The 16,098-nt window shown below is 51.9% G+C and overlaps 1 protein-coding gene across 2 annotated transcripts in view; it reads left to right on the top strand.

Moving 5' to 3' along the window:
* Positions 1-16,098, top strand: part of nufip1 (nuclear FMR1 interacting protein 1) — a 33,702-nt gene that overhangs the window by 12,497 nt on the left and 5,107 nt on the right. For both annotated transcript variants that reach the window (XM_041873861.2, XM_041873860.2), the window contains exons 6-7: positions 5,934-6,026; positions 7,042-7,199. In XM_041873861.2, the coding sequence (XP_041729795.2) occupies positions 5,934-6,026; positions 7,042-7,199 (251 nt within the window). The remainder of the gene's footprint in view (positions 1-5,933; positions 6,027-7,041; positions 7,200-16,098) is intronic.

Here is a 16,098-nt window from a genome sequence, read left to right as displayed (position 1 = left end):
GAGCTGTGAGACAGACAGACAGCAACACTGCCTGACTGGGGAGCTGTGAGACAGACAGACAGCAACACTGCCTGACTGGGGAGCTGTGAGACAGACAGACAGCAACACTGCCTGACTGGGGAGCTGTGAGACAGACAGACAGACAGCAACACTGCCTGACTGGGGAGCTGTGAGACAGACAGACAGCAACACTGCCTGACTGGGGAGCTGTGAGACAGACAGACAGCAACACTGCCTGACTGGGGAGCTGTGAGACAGACAGACAGACAGCAACACTGCCTGACTGGGGAGCTGTGAGACAGACAGACAGCAACACTGCCTGACTGGGGAGCTGTGAGACAGACAGACAGCAACACTGCCTGACTGGGGAGCTGTGAGACAGACAGACAGCAACACTGCCTGACTGGGGAGCTGTGAGACAGACAGACAGACAGCAACACTGCCTGACTGGGGAGCTGTGAGACAGACAGACAGCAACACTGCCTGACTGGTGAGCTGTGAGACAGACAGCCAACACTGCCTGACTGGGGAGCTGTGAGACAGACAGACAGACAGCAACACTGCCTGACTGGGGAGCTGTGAGACAGACAGACAGACAGCAACACTGCCTGACTGGGGAGCTGTGAGACAGACAGACAGACAGCAACACTGCCTGACTGGGGAGCTGTGAGACAGACAGACAGCAACACTGCCTGACTGGGGAGCTGTGAGACAGACAGACAGCAACACTGCCTGACTGGGGAGCTGTGAGACAGACAGACAGCAACACTGCCTGACTGGGGAGCTGTGAGACAGACAGACAGACAGCAACACTGCCTGACTGGGGAGCTGTGAGACAGACAGACAGCAACACTGCCTGACTGGGGAGCTGTGAGACAGACAGACAGCAACACTGCCTGACTGGGGAGCTGTGAGACAGACAGACAGACAGCAACACTGCCTGACTGGGGAGCTGTGAGACAGACAGACAGACAGCAACACTGCCTGACTGGGGAGCTGTGAGACAGACAGACAGACAGCAACACTGCCTGACTGGGGAGCTGTGAGACAGACAGACAGACAGCAACACTGCCTGACTGGGGAGCTGTGAGACAGACAGACAGCAACACTGCCTGACTGGGGAGCTGTGAGACAGACAGACAGCAACACTGCCTGACTGGGGAGCTGTGAGACAGACAGACAGACAGCAACACTGCCTGGCTGGGGAGCTGTGAGACAGACAGACAGACAGCAACACTGCCTGACTGGGGAGCTGTGAGACAGACAGACAGCAACACTGCCTGACTGGGGAGCTGTGAGACAGACAGACAGCAACACTGCCTGACTGGTGAGCTGTGAGACAGACAGACAGCAACACTGCCTGACTGGGGAGCTGTGAGACAGACAGACAAACAGACAGCAACACTGCCTGACTGGGGAGCTGTGAGACAGACAGACAGACAGCAACACTGCCTGACTGGGGAGCTGTGAGACAGACAGACAGACAGCAACACTGCCTGACTGGGGAGCTGTGAGACAGACAGACAGACAGACAGCAACACTGCCTGACTGGGGAGCTGTGAGACAGACAGACAGACAGCAACACTGCCTGACTGGGGAGCTGTGAGACAGACAGACAGCAACACTGCCTGACTGGGGAGCTGTGAGACAGACAGACAGCAACACTGCCTGACTGGGGAGCTGTGAGACAGACAGACAGCAACACTGCCTGACTGGGGAGCTGTGAGACAGACAGACAGACAGCAACACTGCCTGACTGGGGAGCTGTGAGACAGACAGACAGCAACACTGCCTGACTGGGGAGCTGTGAGACAGACAGACAGCAACACTGCCTGACTGGGGAGCTGTGAGACAGACAGACAGCAACACTGCCTGACTGGGGAGCTGTGAGACAGACAGACAGACAGCAACACTGCCTGACTGGGGAGCTGTGAGACAGACAGACAGCAACACTGCCTGACTGGGGAGCTGTGAGACAGACAGACAGCAACACTGCCTGACTGGGGAGCTGTGAGACAGACAGACAGACAGCAACACTGCCTGACTGGGGAGCTGTGAGACAGACAGACAGCAACACTGCCTGACTGGGGAGCTGTGAGACAGACAGACAGACAGCAACACTGCCTGACTGGGGAGCTGTGAGACAGACAGACAGACAGACAGCAACACTGCCTGACTGGGGAGCTGTGAGACAGACAGACAGCAACACTGCCTGACTGGGGAGCTGTGAGACAGACAGACAGCAACACTGCCTGACTGGGGAGCTGTGAGACAGACAGACAGACAGCAACACTGCCTGACTGGGGAGCTGTGAGACAGACAGACAGCAACACTGCCTGACTGGGGAGCTGTGAGACAGACAGACAGCAACACTGCCTGACTGGGGAGCTGTGAGACAGACAGACAGCAACACTGCCTGACTGGGGAGCTGTGAGACAGACAGACAGACAGCAACACTGCCTGACTGGGGAGCTGTGAGACAGACAGACAGCAACACTGCCTGACTGGGGAGCTGTGAGACAGACAGACAGCAACACTGCCTGACTGGGGAGCTGTGAGACAGACAGACAGACAGACAGCAACACTGCCTGACTGGGGAGCTGTGAGACAGACAGACAGACAGCAACACTGCCTGACTGGGGAGCTGTGAGACAGACAGACAGCAACACTGCCTGACTGGGGAGCTGTGAGACAGACAGACAGACAGCAACACTGCCTGACTGGGGAGCTGTGAGACAGACAGACAGACAGCAACACTGCCTGACTGGGGAGCTGTGAGACAGACAGACAGACAGCAACACTGCCTGACTGGGGAGCTGTGAGACAGACAGACAGCAACACTGCCTGACTGGGGAGCTGTGAGACAGACAGACAGACAGCAACACTGCCTGACTGGGGAGCTGTGAGACAGACAGACAGCAACACTGCCTGACTGGGGAGCTGTGAGACAGACAGACAGCAACACTGCCTGACTGGGGAGCTGTGAGACAGACAGACAGCAACACTGCCTGACTGGGGAGCTGTGAGACAGACAGACAGCAACACTGCCTGACTGGGGAGCTGTGAGACAGACAGACAGACAGCAACACTGCCTGACTGGGGAGCTGTGAGACAGACAGACAGCAACACTGCCTGACTGGGGAGCTGTGAGACAGACAGACAGCAACACTGCCTGACTGGGGAGCTGTGAGACAGACAGACAGACAGCAACACTGCCTGACTGGGGAGCTGTGAGACAGACAGACAGCAACACTGCCTGACTGGGGAGCTGTGAGACAGACAGACAGCAACACTGCCTGACTGGGGAGCTGTGAGACAGACAGACAGCAACACTGCCTGACTGGGGAGCTGTGAGACAGACAGACAGCAACACTGCCTGACTGGGGAGCTGTGAGATAGACAGACAGCAACACTGCCTGACTGGGGAGCTGTGCGCACAGTGATTGAGGTGCTGAAGATTACTTTTTAGAAGCGCTGCGCACAGGCATAAACGTTGGTCTAATTTAATGAAGTCTACTAAAGTGAGAATCTGTTGAAGCGCCCAGGCTTCTACTACTAAAGTGAGAATCTGTTGAAGCGCCCAGGCTTCTACTACTAAAGTGAGAATCTGTTGAAGCGCCCAGGCTTCTACTACTAAAGTGAGAATCTGTTGAAGCGCCCAGGCTTCTACTACTAAAGTGTGACTTTGTTGAAGCGCCCAGGCTTCTACTACTAAAGTGTGACTTTGTTGAAGCGCCCAGGCTTCTACTACTAAAGTGTGACTTTGTTGAAGCGCCGAGGCTTCTACTACTAAAGTGTGACTTTGTTGAAGCGCTCAGGCTTCTACTACTAAAGTGAGAATCTGTTGAAGCGCCCAGGCTTCTACTACTAAAGTGTGACTTTGTTGAAGCGCCCAGGCTTCTACTACTAAAGTGTGACTTTGTTGAAGCGCCCAGGCTTCTACTACTAAAGTGAGAATCTGTTGAAGCGCCCAGGCTTCTACTACTAAAGTGTGACTTTGTTGAAGCGCCCAGGCTTCTACTACTAAAGTGAGAATCTGTTGAAGCGCCCAGGCTTCTACTACTAAAGTGAGAATCTGTTGAAGCGCCCAGGCTTCTACTACTAAAGTGAGAATCTGTTGAAGCGCCCAGGCTTCTACTACTAAAGTGAGAATCTGTTGAAGCGCCCAGGCTTCTACTACTAAAGTGAGAATCTGTTGAAGCGCCCAGGCTTCTACTACTAAAGTGAGAATCTGTTGAAGCGCCCAGGCTTCTACTACTAAAGTGTGACTTTGTTGAAGCGCCCAGGCTTCTACTACTAAAGTGTGACTTTGTTGAAGCGCCCAGGCTTCTACTACTAAAGTGTGACTTTGTTGAAGCGCCCAGGCTTCTACTACTAAAGTGTGACTTTGTTGAAGCGCCCAGGCTTCTACTACTAAAGTGAGAATCTGTTGAAGCGCCCAGGCTTCTACTACTAAAGTGAGACTTTGTTGAAGCGCCCAGGCTTCTACTACTAAAGTGAGAATCTGTTGAAGCGCCCAGGCTTCTACTACTAAAGTGAGAATCTGTTGAAGCGCCCAGGCCTCTACTACTAAAGTGTGACTTTGTTGAAGCGCCCAGGCTTCTACTACTAAAGTGAGAATCTTTTGAAGCGCCCAGGCTTCTACTACTAAAGTGTGACTTTGTTGAAGCGCCCAGGCTTCTACTACTAAAGTGTGACTTTGTTGAAGCGCCCAGGCTTCTACTACTAAAGTGAGAATCTGTTGAAGCGCCCAGGCTTCTACTACTAAAGTGTGACTTTGTTGAAGCGCACAGGCTTCTACTACTAAAGTGTGACTTTGTTGAAGCGCCCAGGCTTCTACTACTAAAGTGTGACTTTGTTGAAGCGCCCAGGCTTCTACTACTAAAGTGAGAATCTTTTGAAGCGCCCAGGCCTCAGCTGGTAGAGCACGGCGCTTGTAACGCCAAGGTAGTGGGTTCGATCCCCGGGACCACCCATACACAAAAATGTATGCACGCACAACTGTAAGTCGCTTTGGATAAAAGCGTCTGCTAAATGGCATATTATTATTTATTATTATAAAGTGTGACTTTGTTGAAGCGCCCAGGCTTCTACTACTAAAGTGAGAATCTGTTGAAGCGCCCAGGCTTCTACTACTAAAGTGTGACTTTGTTGAAGCGCCCAGGCTTCTACTACTAAAGTGTGACTTTGTTGAAGTGCCCAGGCTTCTACTACTAAAGTGTGACTTTGTTGAAGCGCCCAGGCTTCTACTACTAAAGTGTGACTTTGTTGAAGCGCCCAGGCTTCTACTACTAAAGTGAGAATCTGTTGAAGCGCCCAGGCTTCTACTACTAAAGTGACTTTGTTGAAGCGCCCAGGCTTCTACTACTAAAGTGTGACTTTGTTGAAGCGCCCAGGCTTCTACTACTAAAGTGTGACTTTGTCCTCGTGTTTCTTGGCTAATTACATGGTTTTGTTCACACTAGGTTGTTCAATGTTAGTTTGCGTTTGCTCAACTGCTACTAGCAAAGGAATGTTGGAGATTCATTTCTGACACAGACAAGCGAATCCTACGGTTACCACGGTAAAGGCCCACCCCTTAAAGGGGCAGTGTAAATGTTTTGTCTCAACCAAGTGACTCATTTACACTTTTTTTGGTTACTACATGATTCCATATGTGTTATTTCATAGTTTTTATGTCTTCACTATTATTCTACAATGTAGAAAATAGTAAAATTAAAGAAAAACCCTTGAATGAGTAGGTGTGTCCAAACTTTTGACTGGTCCTGTAAGTGTGATCTGCATACAGATGAATGTGAACGGTTTTTGCAGATAGACCAATATTATTAATATAAATGGTAAAGAGGACGGGTCCCTAAATCAACCCTTGCAGGACACCTTTTAGTTATTTCAAGGTGACTTGACACTTTGGAGCTTTGGTTCTGTCTGCACAGGAACTACCCAACCCTGGTGAATGTGGAGAAGAAGAGGAAGGTGATGGATGCCAGGGAGGAGAGGGGAGCGGTGCTGGAGACGGCTCAGTTTGGGTATGTGTCATTTCTTCTTCCTACATAGTTAGGTTACATATACAACAGGATGATATTGTAGTGATTCACAAGTTTCCTCCACACTGAATAGTTCAGACCAATATGAGCGCAACTATTAAGACCATGATAGAACATGTTGGAAGTTCTGTTACCATAAGACATGTTTTGTTGCCATGCTAGAACATGCTGTGTGTTCTGTTACCATGCTAGAACATGCTGTGTGTTCTGTTGCCATGCTAGAACATGCTGTGTGTTCTGTTGCCATGCTAGAACATGCTGTGTGTTCTGTTGCCATGCTAGAACATGCTGTGTGTTCTGTTGCCATGCTAGAACATGCTGTGTGTTCTGTTGCCATGCTAGAACATGCTGTGTGTTCTGTTGCCATGCTAGAACATGCTGTGTGTTCTGTTGCCATGCTAGAACATGCTGTGTGTTCTGTTGCCATGCTAGAACATGCTGTGTGTTCTGTTGCCATGCTAGAACATGCTGTGTGTTCTGTTGCCATGCTAGAACATGCTGTGTGTTCTGTTGCCATGCTAGAACATGCTGTGTGTTCTGTTGCCATGCTAGAACATGCTGTGTGTTCTGTTGCCATGCTAGAACATGCTGTGTGTTTTGTTGCCATGCTAGAACATGCTGTGTGTTCTGTTGCCATGCTAGAACATGCTGTGTGTTCTGTTGCCATGCTAGAACATGCTGTGTGTTCTGTTGCCATGCTAGAACATGCTGTGTGTTCTGTTGCCATGCTAGAACATGCTGTGTGTTCTGTTGCCATGCTAGAACATGCTGTGTGTTCTGTTGCCATGCTAGAACATGCTGTGTGTTCTGTTGCCATGCTAGAACATGCTGTGTGTTCTGTTGCCATGCTAGAACATGCTGTGTGTTCTGATGCCATGCTAGAACATGCTGTGTGTTCTGTTGCCATGCTAGAACATGCTGTGTGTTTTGTTGCCATGCTAGAACATGCTGTGTGTTCTGATGCCATGCTAGAACATGCTGTGTGTTCTGTTGTCAGGAGGATGAGGGGTAGAGGTCGCGGACAGCGTGGTGGAAGGTTCCGGAGGGGAAGAGGGTCCAGACCAGGTCCTCCTCATCAGTCAGAGAGACCACCACCCCTCACTCAGTCCCCCAGGGAGGGAGACCCCCTGGGGGCTCTTGCCAACAGCGACCCAGGTCAGTGATCCAGGAACCTGCCAGAGACTACCTTTTTGAAGGTCCTAATGTCTGTTCCTGTATACATAAATCCTGTCGACGCTGACACTTACTCTAACCTCTGACCTCTGTACTCTGATAGAGAGGAGGTCCTAACTCTGACCCCTAACCCCCCTGTAGACTCTGATAGAGAGGAGGTCCTAACTCTGACCTCTGACCCCTAACCCCCCTGTAGACTCTGATAGAGAGGAGGTCCTAACTCTGACCTCTAACCCCCCTGTAGACTCTGATAGAGAGGAGGTCCTAACTCTGACCTCTGACCCCCCTGTAGACTCTGATAGAGAGGAGGTCCTAACTCTGACCTCTAACCTCCCTGTAGACTCTGATAGAGAGGAGGTCCTAACTCTGACCTCTGACCTCTAACCCCCTGTAGACTCTGATAGAGAGGAGGTCCTAACTCTGACCTCTGACCCCTAACCCCCTGTAGACTCTGATAGAGAGGAGCTCCTAACTCTGACCTCTAACCCCCCTGTAGACTCTGATAGAGAGGAGGTCCTAACTCTGACCTCTAACCCCCTGTAGACTCTGATAGAGAGGAGGTCCTAACTCTGACCTCTGACCTCTAACCCCCCTGTAGACTCTGATAGAGAGGAGGTCCTAACTCTGACCTCTGACCTCTAACCCCCCTGTAGACTCTGATAGAGAGGAGGTCCTAACTCTGACCTCTGACCTCTAACCCCCCTGTAGACTCTGATAGAGAGGAGGTCCTAACTCTGACCTCTAACCCCCCTGTAGACTCTGATAGAGAGGAGGTCCTAACTCTGACCTCTGACCCCCCTGTAGACTCTGATAGAGAGGAGGTCCTAACTCTGACCTCTAACCCCCCTGTAGACTCTGATAGAGAGGAGGTCCTAACTCTGACCTCTAACCCCCTGTAGACTCTGATAGAGAGGAGGTCCTAACTCTGACCTCTAACCCCCCTGTAGACTCTGATAGAGAGGAGGTCCTAACTCTGACCTCTGACCTCTAACCCCCTGTAGACTCTGATAGAGAGGAGGTCCTAACTCTGACCTCTAACCCCCCTGTAGACTCTGATAGAGAGGAGGTCCTAACTCTGACCTCTAACCCCCCTGTAGACTCTGATAGAGAGGAGGTCCTAACTCTGACCTCTAACCCCCCTGTAGACTCTGATAGAGAGGAGGTCCTAACTCTGACCTCTAACCCCCCTGTAGACTCTGATAGAGAGGAGGTCCTAACTCTGACCTCTAACCCCTGTAGACTCTGATAGAGAGGAGGTCCTAACTCTGACCTCTAACCCCCCTGTAGACTCTGATAGAGAGGAGGTCCTAACTCTGACCTCTGACCTCTAACCCCCCTGTAGACTCTGATAGAGAGGAGGTCCTAACTCTGACCTCTAACCCCCTGTAGACTCTGATAGAGAGGAGGTCCTAACTCTGACCTCTGACCCCTAACCCCCTGTAGACTCTGATAGAGAAGAGGTCCTAACTCTGACCTCTGACCTCTAACCCCCCCCTGTAGACTCTGATAGAGAGGAGGTCCTAACTCTGACCTCTAACCCCCCTGTAGACTCTGATAGAGAGGAGGTCCTAACTCTGACCTCTAACCCCCTGTAGACTCTGATAGAGAGGAGGTCCTAACTCTGACCTCTAACCCCCTGTAGACTCTGATAGAGAGGAGGTCCTAACTCTGACCTCTGACCCCCTGTAGACTCTGATAGAGAGGAGGTCCTAACTCTGACCTCTGACCTCTAACCCCCTGTAGACTCTGATAGAGAGGAGGTCCTAACTCTGACCTCTAACCCCCCTGTAGACTCTGATAGAGAGGAGGTCCTAACTCTGACCTCTAACCCCCCTGTAGACTCTGATAGAGAGGAGGTCCTAACTCTGACCTCTAACCCCCCTGTAGACTCTGATAGAGAGGAGGTCCTAACTCTGACCTCTAACCCCCCTGTAGACTCTGATAGAGAGGAGGTCCTAACTCTGACCTCTAACCCCCCTGTAGACTCGGATAGAGAGGAGGTCCTAACTCTGACCTCTAACCCCCCTGTAGACTCTGATAGAGAGGAGGTCCTAACTCTGACCTCTAACCCCCCTGTAGACTCTGATAGAGAGGAGGTCCTAACTCTGACCTCTGACCTCTAACCCCCTGTAGACTCTGATAGAGAGGAGGTCCTAACTCTGACCTCTGACCTCTGACCCCCCTGTAGACTCTGATAGAGAGGAGCTCCTAACTCTGACCTCTGACCTCTAACCCCCCTGTAGACTCTGATAGAGAGGAGGTCCTAACTCTGACCTCTGACCCCTAACCCCCCTGTAGACTCTGATAGAGAGGAGCTCCTAACTCTGACCTCTAACCCCCCTGTAGACTCTGATAGAGAGGAGGTCCTAACTCTGACCTCTAACCCCCCTGTAGACTCTGATAGAGAGGAGGTCCTAACTCTGACCTCTGACCCCTGACCCCCCTGTAGACTCTGATAGAGAGGAGGTCCTAACTCTGACCTCTAACCCCCCTGTAGACTCTGATAGAGAGGAGGTCCTAACTCTGACCTCTGACCTCTAACCCCCCTGTAGACTCTGATAGAGAGGAGGTCCTAACTCTGACCCCTAACCCCTGTAGACTCTGATAGAGAGGAGGTCCTAACTCTGACCTCTGACCCCCCTGTAGACTCTGATAGAGAGGAGGTCCTAACTCTGACCTCTGACCCCTAACCCCCCTGTAGACTCTGATAGAGAGGAGGTCCTAACTCTGACCCCTAACCCCTGTAGACTCTGATAGAGAGGAGGTCCTAACTCTGACCCCCTAACCCCCCTGTAGACTCTGATAGAGAGGAGCTCCTAACTCTGACCTCTAACCCCCTGTAGACTCTGATAGAGAGGAGGTCCTAACTCTGACCTCTGACCTCTAACCCCCCTGTAGACTCTGATAGAGAGGAGGTCCTAACTCTGACCTCTGACCTCTAACCCCCCTGTAGACTCTGATAGAGAGGAGGTCCTAACTCTGACCCCTAACCCCCCCCTGTAGACTCTGATAGAGAGGAGGTCCTAACTCTGACCTCTGACCTCTAACCCCCTGTAGACTCTGATAGAGAGGAGGTCCTAACTCTGACCTCTGACCTCTAACCCCCCTGTAGACTCTGATAGAGAGGAGGTCCTAACTCTGACCTCTAACCCCCCTGTAGACTCTGATAGAGAGGAGGTCCTAACTCTGACCCCCTAACCCCCTGTAGACTCTGATAGAGAGGAGGTCCTAACTCTGACCTCTGACCCCTAACCCCCCTGTAGACTCTGATAGAGAGGAGGTCCTAACTCTGACCTCTAACCCCCCTGTAGACTCTGATAGAGAGGAGGTCCTAACTCTGACCTCTAACCCCCTGTAGACTCTGATAGAGAGGAGGTCCTAACTCTGACCCCTAACCCCCTGTAGACTCTGATAGAGAGGAGGTCCTAACTCTGACCTCTGACCCCTAACCCCCCTGTAGACTCTGATAGAGAGGAGGTCCTAACTCTGACCTCTAACCCCCCTGTAGACTCTGATAGAGAGGAGGTCCTAACTCTGACCTCTAACCCCCCTGTAGACTCTGATAGAGAGGAGGTCCTAACTCTGACCTCTGACCCCTAACCCCCCTGTAGACTCTGATAGAGAGGAGGTCCTAACTCTGACCTCTGACCTCTGACCCCCCCTGTAGACTCTGATAGAGAGGAGGTCCTAACTCTGACCTCTGACCCCTAACCCCCCTGTAGACTCTGATAGAGAGGAGGTCCTAACTCTGACCTCTAACCCCCCTGTAGACTCTGATAGAGAGGAGGTCCTAACTCTGACCTCTAACCCCCCTGTAGACTCTGATAGAGAGGAGGTCCTAACTCTGACCTCTAACCCCCTGTAGACTCTGATAGAGAGGAGGTCCTAACTCTGACCTCTAACCCCCCTGTAGACTCTGATAGAGAGGAGGTCCTAACTCTGACCTCTGACCTCTAACCCCCCTGTAGACTCTGATAGAGAGGAGGTCCTAACTCTGACCTCTAACCCCCCTGTAGACTCTGATAGAGAGGAGGTCCTAACTCTGACCTCTAACCCCCTGTAGACTCTGATAGAGAGGAGGTCCTAACTCTGACCTCTGACCTCTAACCCCCTGTAGACTCTGATAGAGAGGAGGTCCTAACTCTGACCTCTAACCCCCCTGTAGACTCTGATAGAGAGGAGGTCCTAACTCTGACCTCTAACCCCCCTGTAGACTCTGATAGAGAGGAGGTCCTAACTCTGACCTCTGACCCCTAACCCCCCTGTAGACTCTGATAGAGAGGAGGTCCTAACTCTGACCTCTGACCTCTAACCCCCTGTAGACTCTGATAGAGAGGAGGTCCTAACTCTGACCTCTGACCCCTAACCCCCTGTAGACTCTGATAGAGAGGAGGTCCTAACTCTGACCTCTAACCCCTGTAGACTCTGATAGAGAGGAGGTCCTAACTCTGACCTCTAACCCCCCTGTAGACTCTGATAGAGAGGAGGTCCTAACTCTGACCTCTAACCCCCCTGTAGACTCTGATAGAGAGGAGGTCCTAACTCTGACCTCTAACCCCCCTGTAGACTCTGATAGAGAGGAGGTCCTAACTCTGACCTCTGACCTCTAACCCCCCTGTAGACTCTGATAGAGAGGAGGTCCTAACTCTGACCTCTAACCCCTGTAGACTCTGATAGAGAGGAGGTCCTAACTCTGACCTCTAACCCCTGTAGACTCTGATAGAGAGGAGGTCCTAACTCTGACCTCTAACCCCCCTGTAGACTCTGATAGAGAGGAGGTCCTAACTCTGACCTCTAACCCCCTGTAGACTCTGATAGAGAGGAGGTCCTAACTCTGACCTCTGACCCCCTGTAGACTCTGATAGAGAGGAGGTCCTAACTCTGACCTCTAACCCCCCTGTAGACTCTGATAGAGAGGAGGTCCTAACTCTGACCTCTGACCTCTAACCCCCCTGTAGACTCTGATAGAGAGGAGGTCCTAACTCTGACCTCTAACCCCCCTGTAGACTCTGATAGAGAGGAGGTCCTAACTCTGACCTCTGACCTCTAACCCCCCTGTAGACTCTGATAGAGAGGAGGTCCTAACTCTGACCTCTAACCCCCCTGTAGACTCTGATAGAGAGGAGCTCCTAACTCTGACCTCTGACCTCTAACCCCCCTGTAGACTCTGATAGAGAGGAGGTCCTAACTCTGACCTCTAACCCCCCTGTAGACTCTGATAGAGAGGAGGTCCTAACTCTGACCTCTAACCCCCCTGTAGACTCTGATAGAGAGGAGGTCCTAACTCTGACCTCTAACCCCCCTGTAGACTCTGATAGAGAGGAGGTCCTAACTCTGACCTCTGACCCCCCTGTAGACTCTGATAGAGAGGAGGTCCTAACTCTGACCTCTGACCTCTAACCCCCCTGTAGACTCTGATAGAGAGGAGGTCCTAACTCTGACCTCTGACCTCTGACCCCCCTGTAGACTCTGATAGAGAGGAGCTCCTAACTCTGACCTCTGACCTCTAACCCCCTGTAGACTCTGATAGAGAGGAGGTCCTAACTCTGACCTCTGACCCCTAACCCCCCTGTAGACTCTGATAGAGAGGAGCTCCTAACTCTGACCTCTAACCCCCTGTAGACTCTGATAGAGAGGAGGTCCTAACTCTGACCTCTGACCCCCCTGTAGACTCTGATAGAGAGGAGGTCCTAACTCTGACCTCTGACCTCTGACCCCCCTGTAGACTCTGATAGAGAGGAGGTCCTAACTCTGACCTCTAACCCCCCTGTAGACTCTGATAGAGAGGAGGTCCTAACTCTGACCTCTGACCTCTAACCCCCCTGTAGACTCTGATAGAGAGGAGGTCCTAACTCTGACCCCCTAACCCCCTGTAGACTCTGATAGAGAGGAGGTCCTAACTCTGACCTCTGACCCCCCTGTAGACTCTGATAGAGAGGAGGTCCTAACTCTGACCTCTGACCCCTAACCCCCCTGTAGACTCTGATAGAGAGGAGGTCCTAACTCTGACCCCTAACCCCCTGTAGACTCTGATAGAGAGGAGGTCCTAACTCTGACCCCCTAACCCCCTGTAGACTCTGATAGAGAGGAGCTCCTAACTCTGACCTCTGACCCCCCCTGTAGACTCTGATAGAGAGGAGGTCCTAACTCTGACCTCTGACCTCTAACCCCCCTGTAGACTCTGATAGAGAGGAGGTCCTAACTCTGACCTCTGACCTCTAACCCCCCTGTAGACTCTGATAGAGAGGAGGTCCTAACTCTGACCCCTAACCCCCCTGTAGACTCTGATAGAGAGGAGGTCCTAACTCTGACCTCTGACCTCTAACCCCCCTGTAGACTCTGATAGAGAGGAGGTCCTAACTCTGACCTCTGACCTCTAACCCCCTGTAGACTCTGATAGAGAGGAGGTCCTAACTCTGACCTCTAACCCCCCTGTAGACTCTGATAGAGAGGAGGTCCTAACTCTGACCCCTAACCCCCTGTAGACTCTGATAGAGAGGAGGTCCTAACTCTGACCTCTGACCCCTAACCCCCCTGTAGACTCTGATAGAGAGGAGGTCCTAACTCTGACCTCTAACCCCCCTGTAGACTCTGATAGAGAGGAGGTCCTAACTCTGACCTCTAACCCCCCTGTAGACTCTGATAGAGAGGAGGTCCTAACTCTGACCCCTAACCCCCTGTAGACTCTGATAGAGAGGAGGTCCCTAACTCTGACCTCTGACCCCTAACCCCTGTAGACTCTGATAGAGAGGAGGTCCTAACTCTGACCTCTAACCCCCCTGTAGACTCTGATAGAGAGGAGGTCCTAACTCTGACCTCTAACCCCCCTGTAGACTCTGATAGAGAGGAGGTCCTAACTCTGACCTCTGACCCCTAACCCCCCTGTAGACTCTGATAGAGAGGAGGTCCTAACTCTGACCTCTGACCCCTAACCCCCCTGTAGACTCTGATAGAGAGGAGGTCCTAACTCTGACCTCTAACCCCCCTGTAGACTCTGATAGAGAGGAGGTCCTAACTCTGACCTCTAACCCCCCTGTAGACTCTGATAGAGAGGAGGTCCTAACTCTGACCTCTAACCCCCTGTAGACTCTGATAGAGAGGAGGTCCTAACTCTGACCCCTCTAACCCCCCTGTAGACTCTGATAGAGAGGAGGTCCTAACTCTGACCTCTAACCCCCCTGTAGACTCTGATAGAGAGGAGGTCCTAACTCTGACCTCTGACCCCCCTGTAGACTCTGATAGAGAGGAGGTCCTAACTCTGACCTCTGACCTCTAACCCCCCTGTAGACTCTGATAGAGAGGAGGTCCTAACTCTGACCTCTTACCCCCCTGTAGACTCTGATAGAGAGGAGGTCCTAACTCTGACCTCTAACCCCCCTGTAGACTCTGATAGAGAGGAGGTCCTAACTCTGACCTCTGACCTCTAACCCCCCTGTAGACTCTGATAGAGAGGAGGTCCTAACTCTGACCTCTGACCTCTAACCCCCTGTAGACTCTGATAGAGAGGAGGTCCTAACTCTGACCTCTAACCCCCCTGTAGACTCTGATAGAGAGGAGGTCCTAACTCTGACCTCTGACCTCTAACCCCCCTGTAGACTCTGATAGAGAGGAGGTCCTAACTCTGACCTCTAACCCCCTATAGACTCTGATAGAGAGGAGGTCCTAACTCTGACCTCTGACCTCTAACCCCCCTGTAGACTCTGATAGAGAGGAGGTCCTAACTCTGACCTCTGACCTCTAACCCCCCTGTAGACTCTGATAGAGAGGAGGTCCTAACTCTGACCTCTAACCCCCCTGTAGACTCTGATAGAGAGGAGGTCCTAACTCTGACCTCTGACCCCCCTGTAGACTCTGATAGAGAGGAGGTCCTAACTCTGACCTCTGACCTCTAACCCCCTGTAGACTCTGATAGAGAGGAGGTCCTAACTCTGACCTCTAACCCCCTGTAGACTCTGATAGAGAGGAGGTCCTAACTCTGACCTCTAACCCCCTGTAGACTCTGATAGAGAGGAGGTCCTAACTCTGACCTCTAACCCCCTGTAGACTCTGATAGAGAGGAGGTCCTAACTCTGACCTCTAACCCCCCTGTAGACTCTGATAGAGAGGAGGTCCTAACTCTGACCTCTGACCTCTAACCCCCCTGTAGACTCTGATAGAGAGGAGGTCCTAACTCTGACCTCTAACCCCCTGTAGACTCTGATAGAGAGGAGGTCCTAACTCTGACCTCTGACCCCTAACCCCCTGTAGACTCTGATAGAGAGGAGGTCCTAACTCTGACCTCTAACCCCCCTGTAGACTCTGATAGAGAGGAGGTCCTAACTCTGACCTCTAACCCCCTGTAGACTCTGATAGAGAGGAGGTCCTAACTCTGACCTCTGACCTCTAACCCCCCTGTAGACTCTGATAGAGAGGAGGTCCTAACTCTGACCTCTAACCCCCCTGTAGACTCTGATAGAGAGGAGGTCCTAACTCTGACCTCTGACCTCTAACCCCCCTGTAGACTCTGATAGAGAGGAGGTCCTAACTCTGACCTCTGACCTCTAACCCCCCTGTAGACTCTGATAGAGAGGAGGTCCTAACTCTGACCTCTGACCTCTAACCCCCTGTAGACTCTGATAGAGAGGAGGTCCTAACTCTGACCTCTAACCCCCCTGTAGACTCTGATAGAGAGGAGGTCCTAACTCTGACCCCTAACCCCCCTGTAGACTCTGATAGAGAGGAGGTCCTAACTCTGACCTCTGACCTCTAACCCCCTGTAGACTCTGATAGAGAGGAGGTCCTAACTCTGACCTCTAACCCCCCTGTAGACTCTGATAGAGAGGAGGTCCTAACTCTGACCTCTGACCTCTAACCCCCTGTAGACTCTGATAGAGAGGAGGTC

Source organism: Coregonus clupeaformis, unplaced genomic scaffold, assembly GCF_020615455.1.
Source record: "Coregonus clupeaformis isolate EN_2021a unplaced genomic scaffold, ASM2061545v1 scaf2856, whole genome shotgun sequence".
In the NCBI taxonomy this organism is placed as follows: domain Eukaryota; kingdom Metazoa; phylum Chordata; class Actinopteri; order Salmoniformes; family Salmonidae; genus Coregonus; species Coregonus clupeaformis.
Note: the sequence above shows the minus strand (reverse complement) of the source record. Positions and strands in the feature narration are given on the sequence as shown.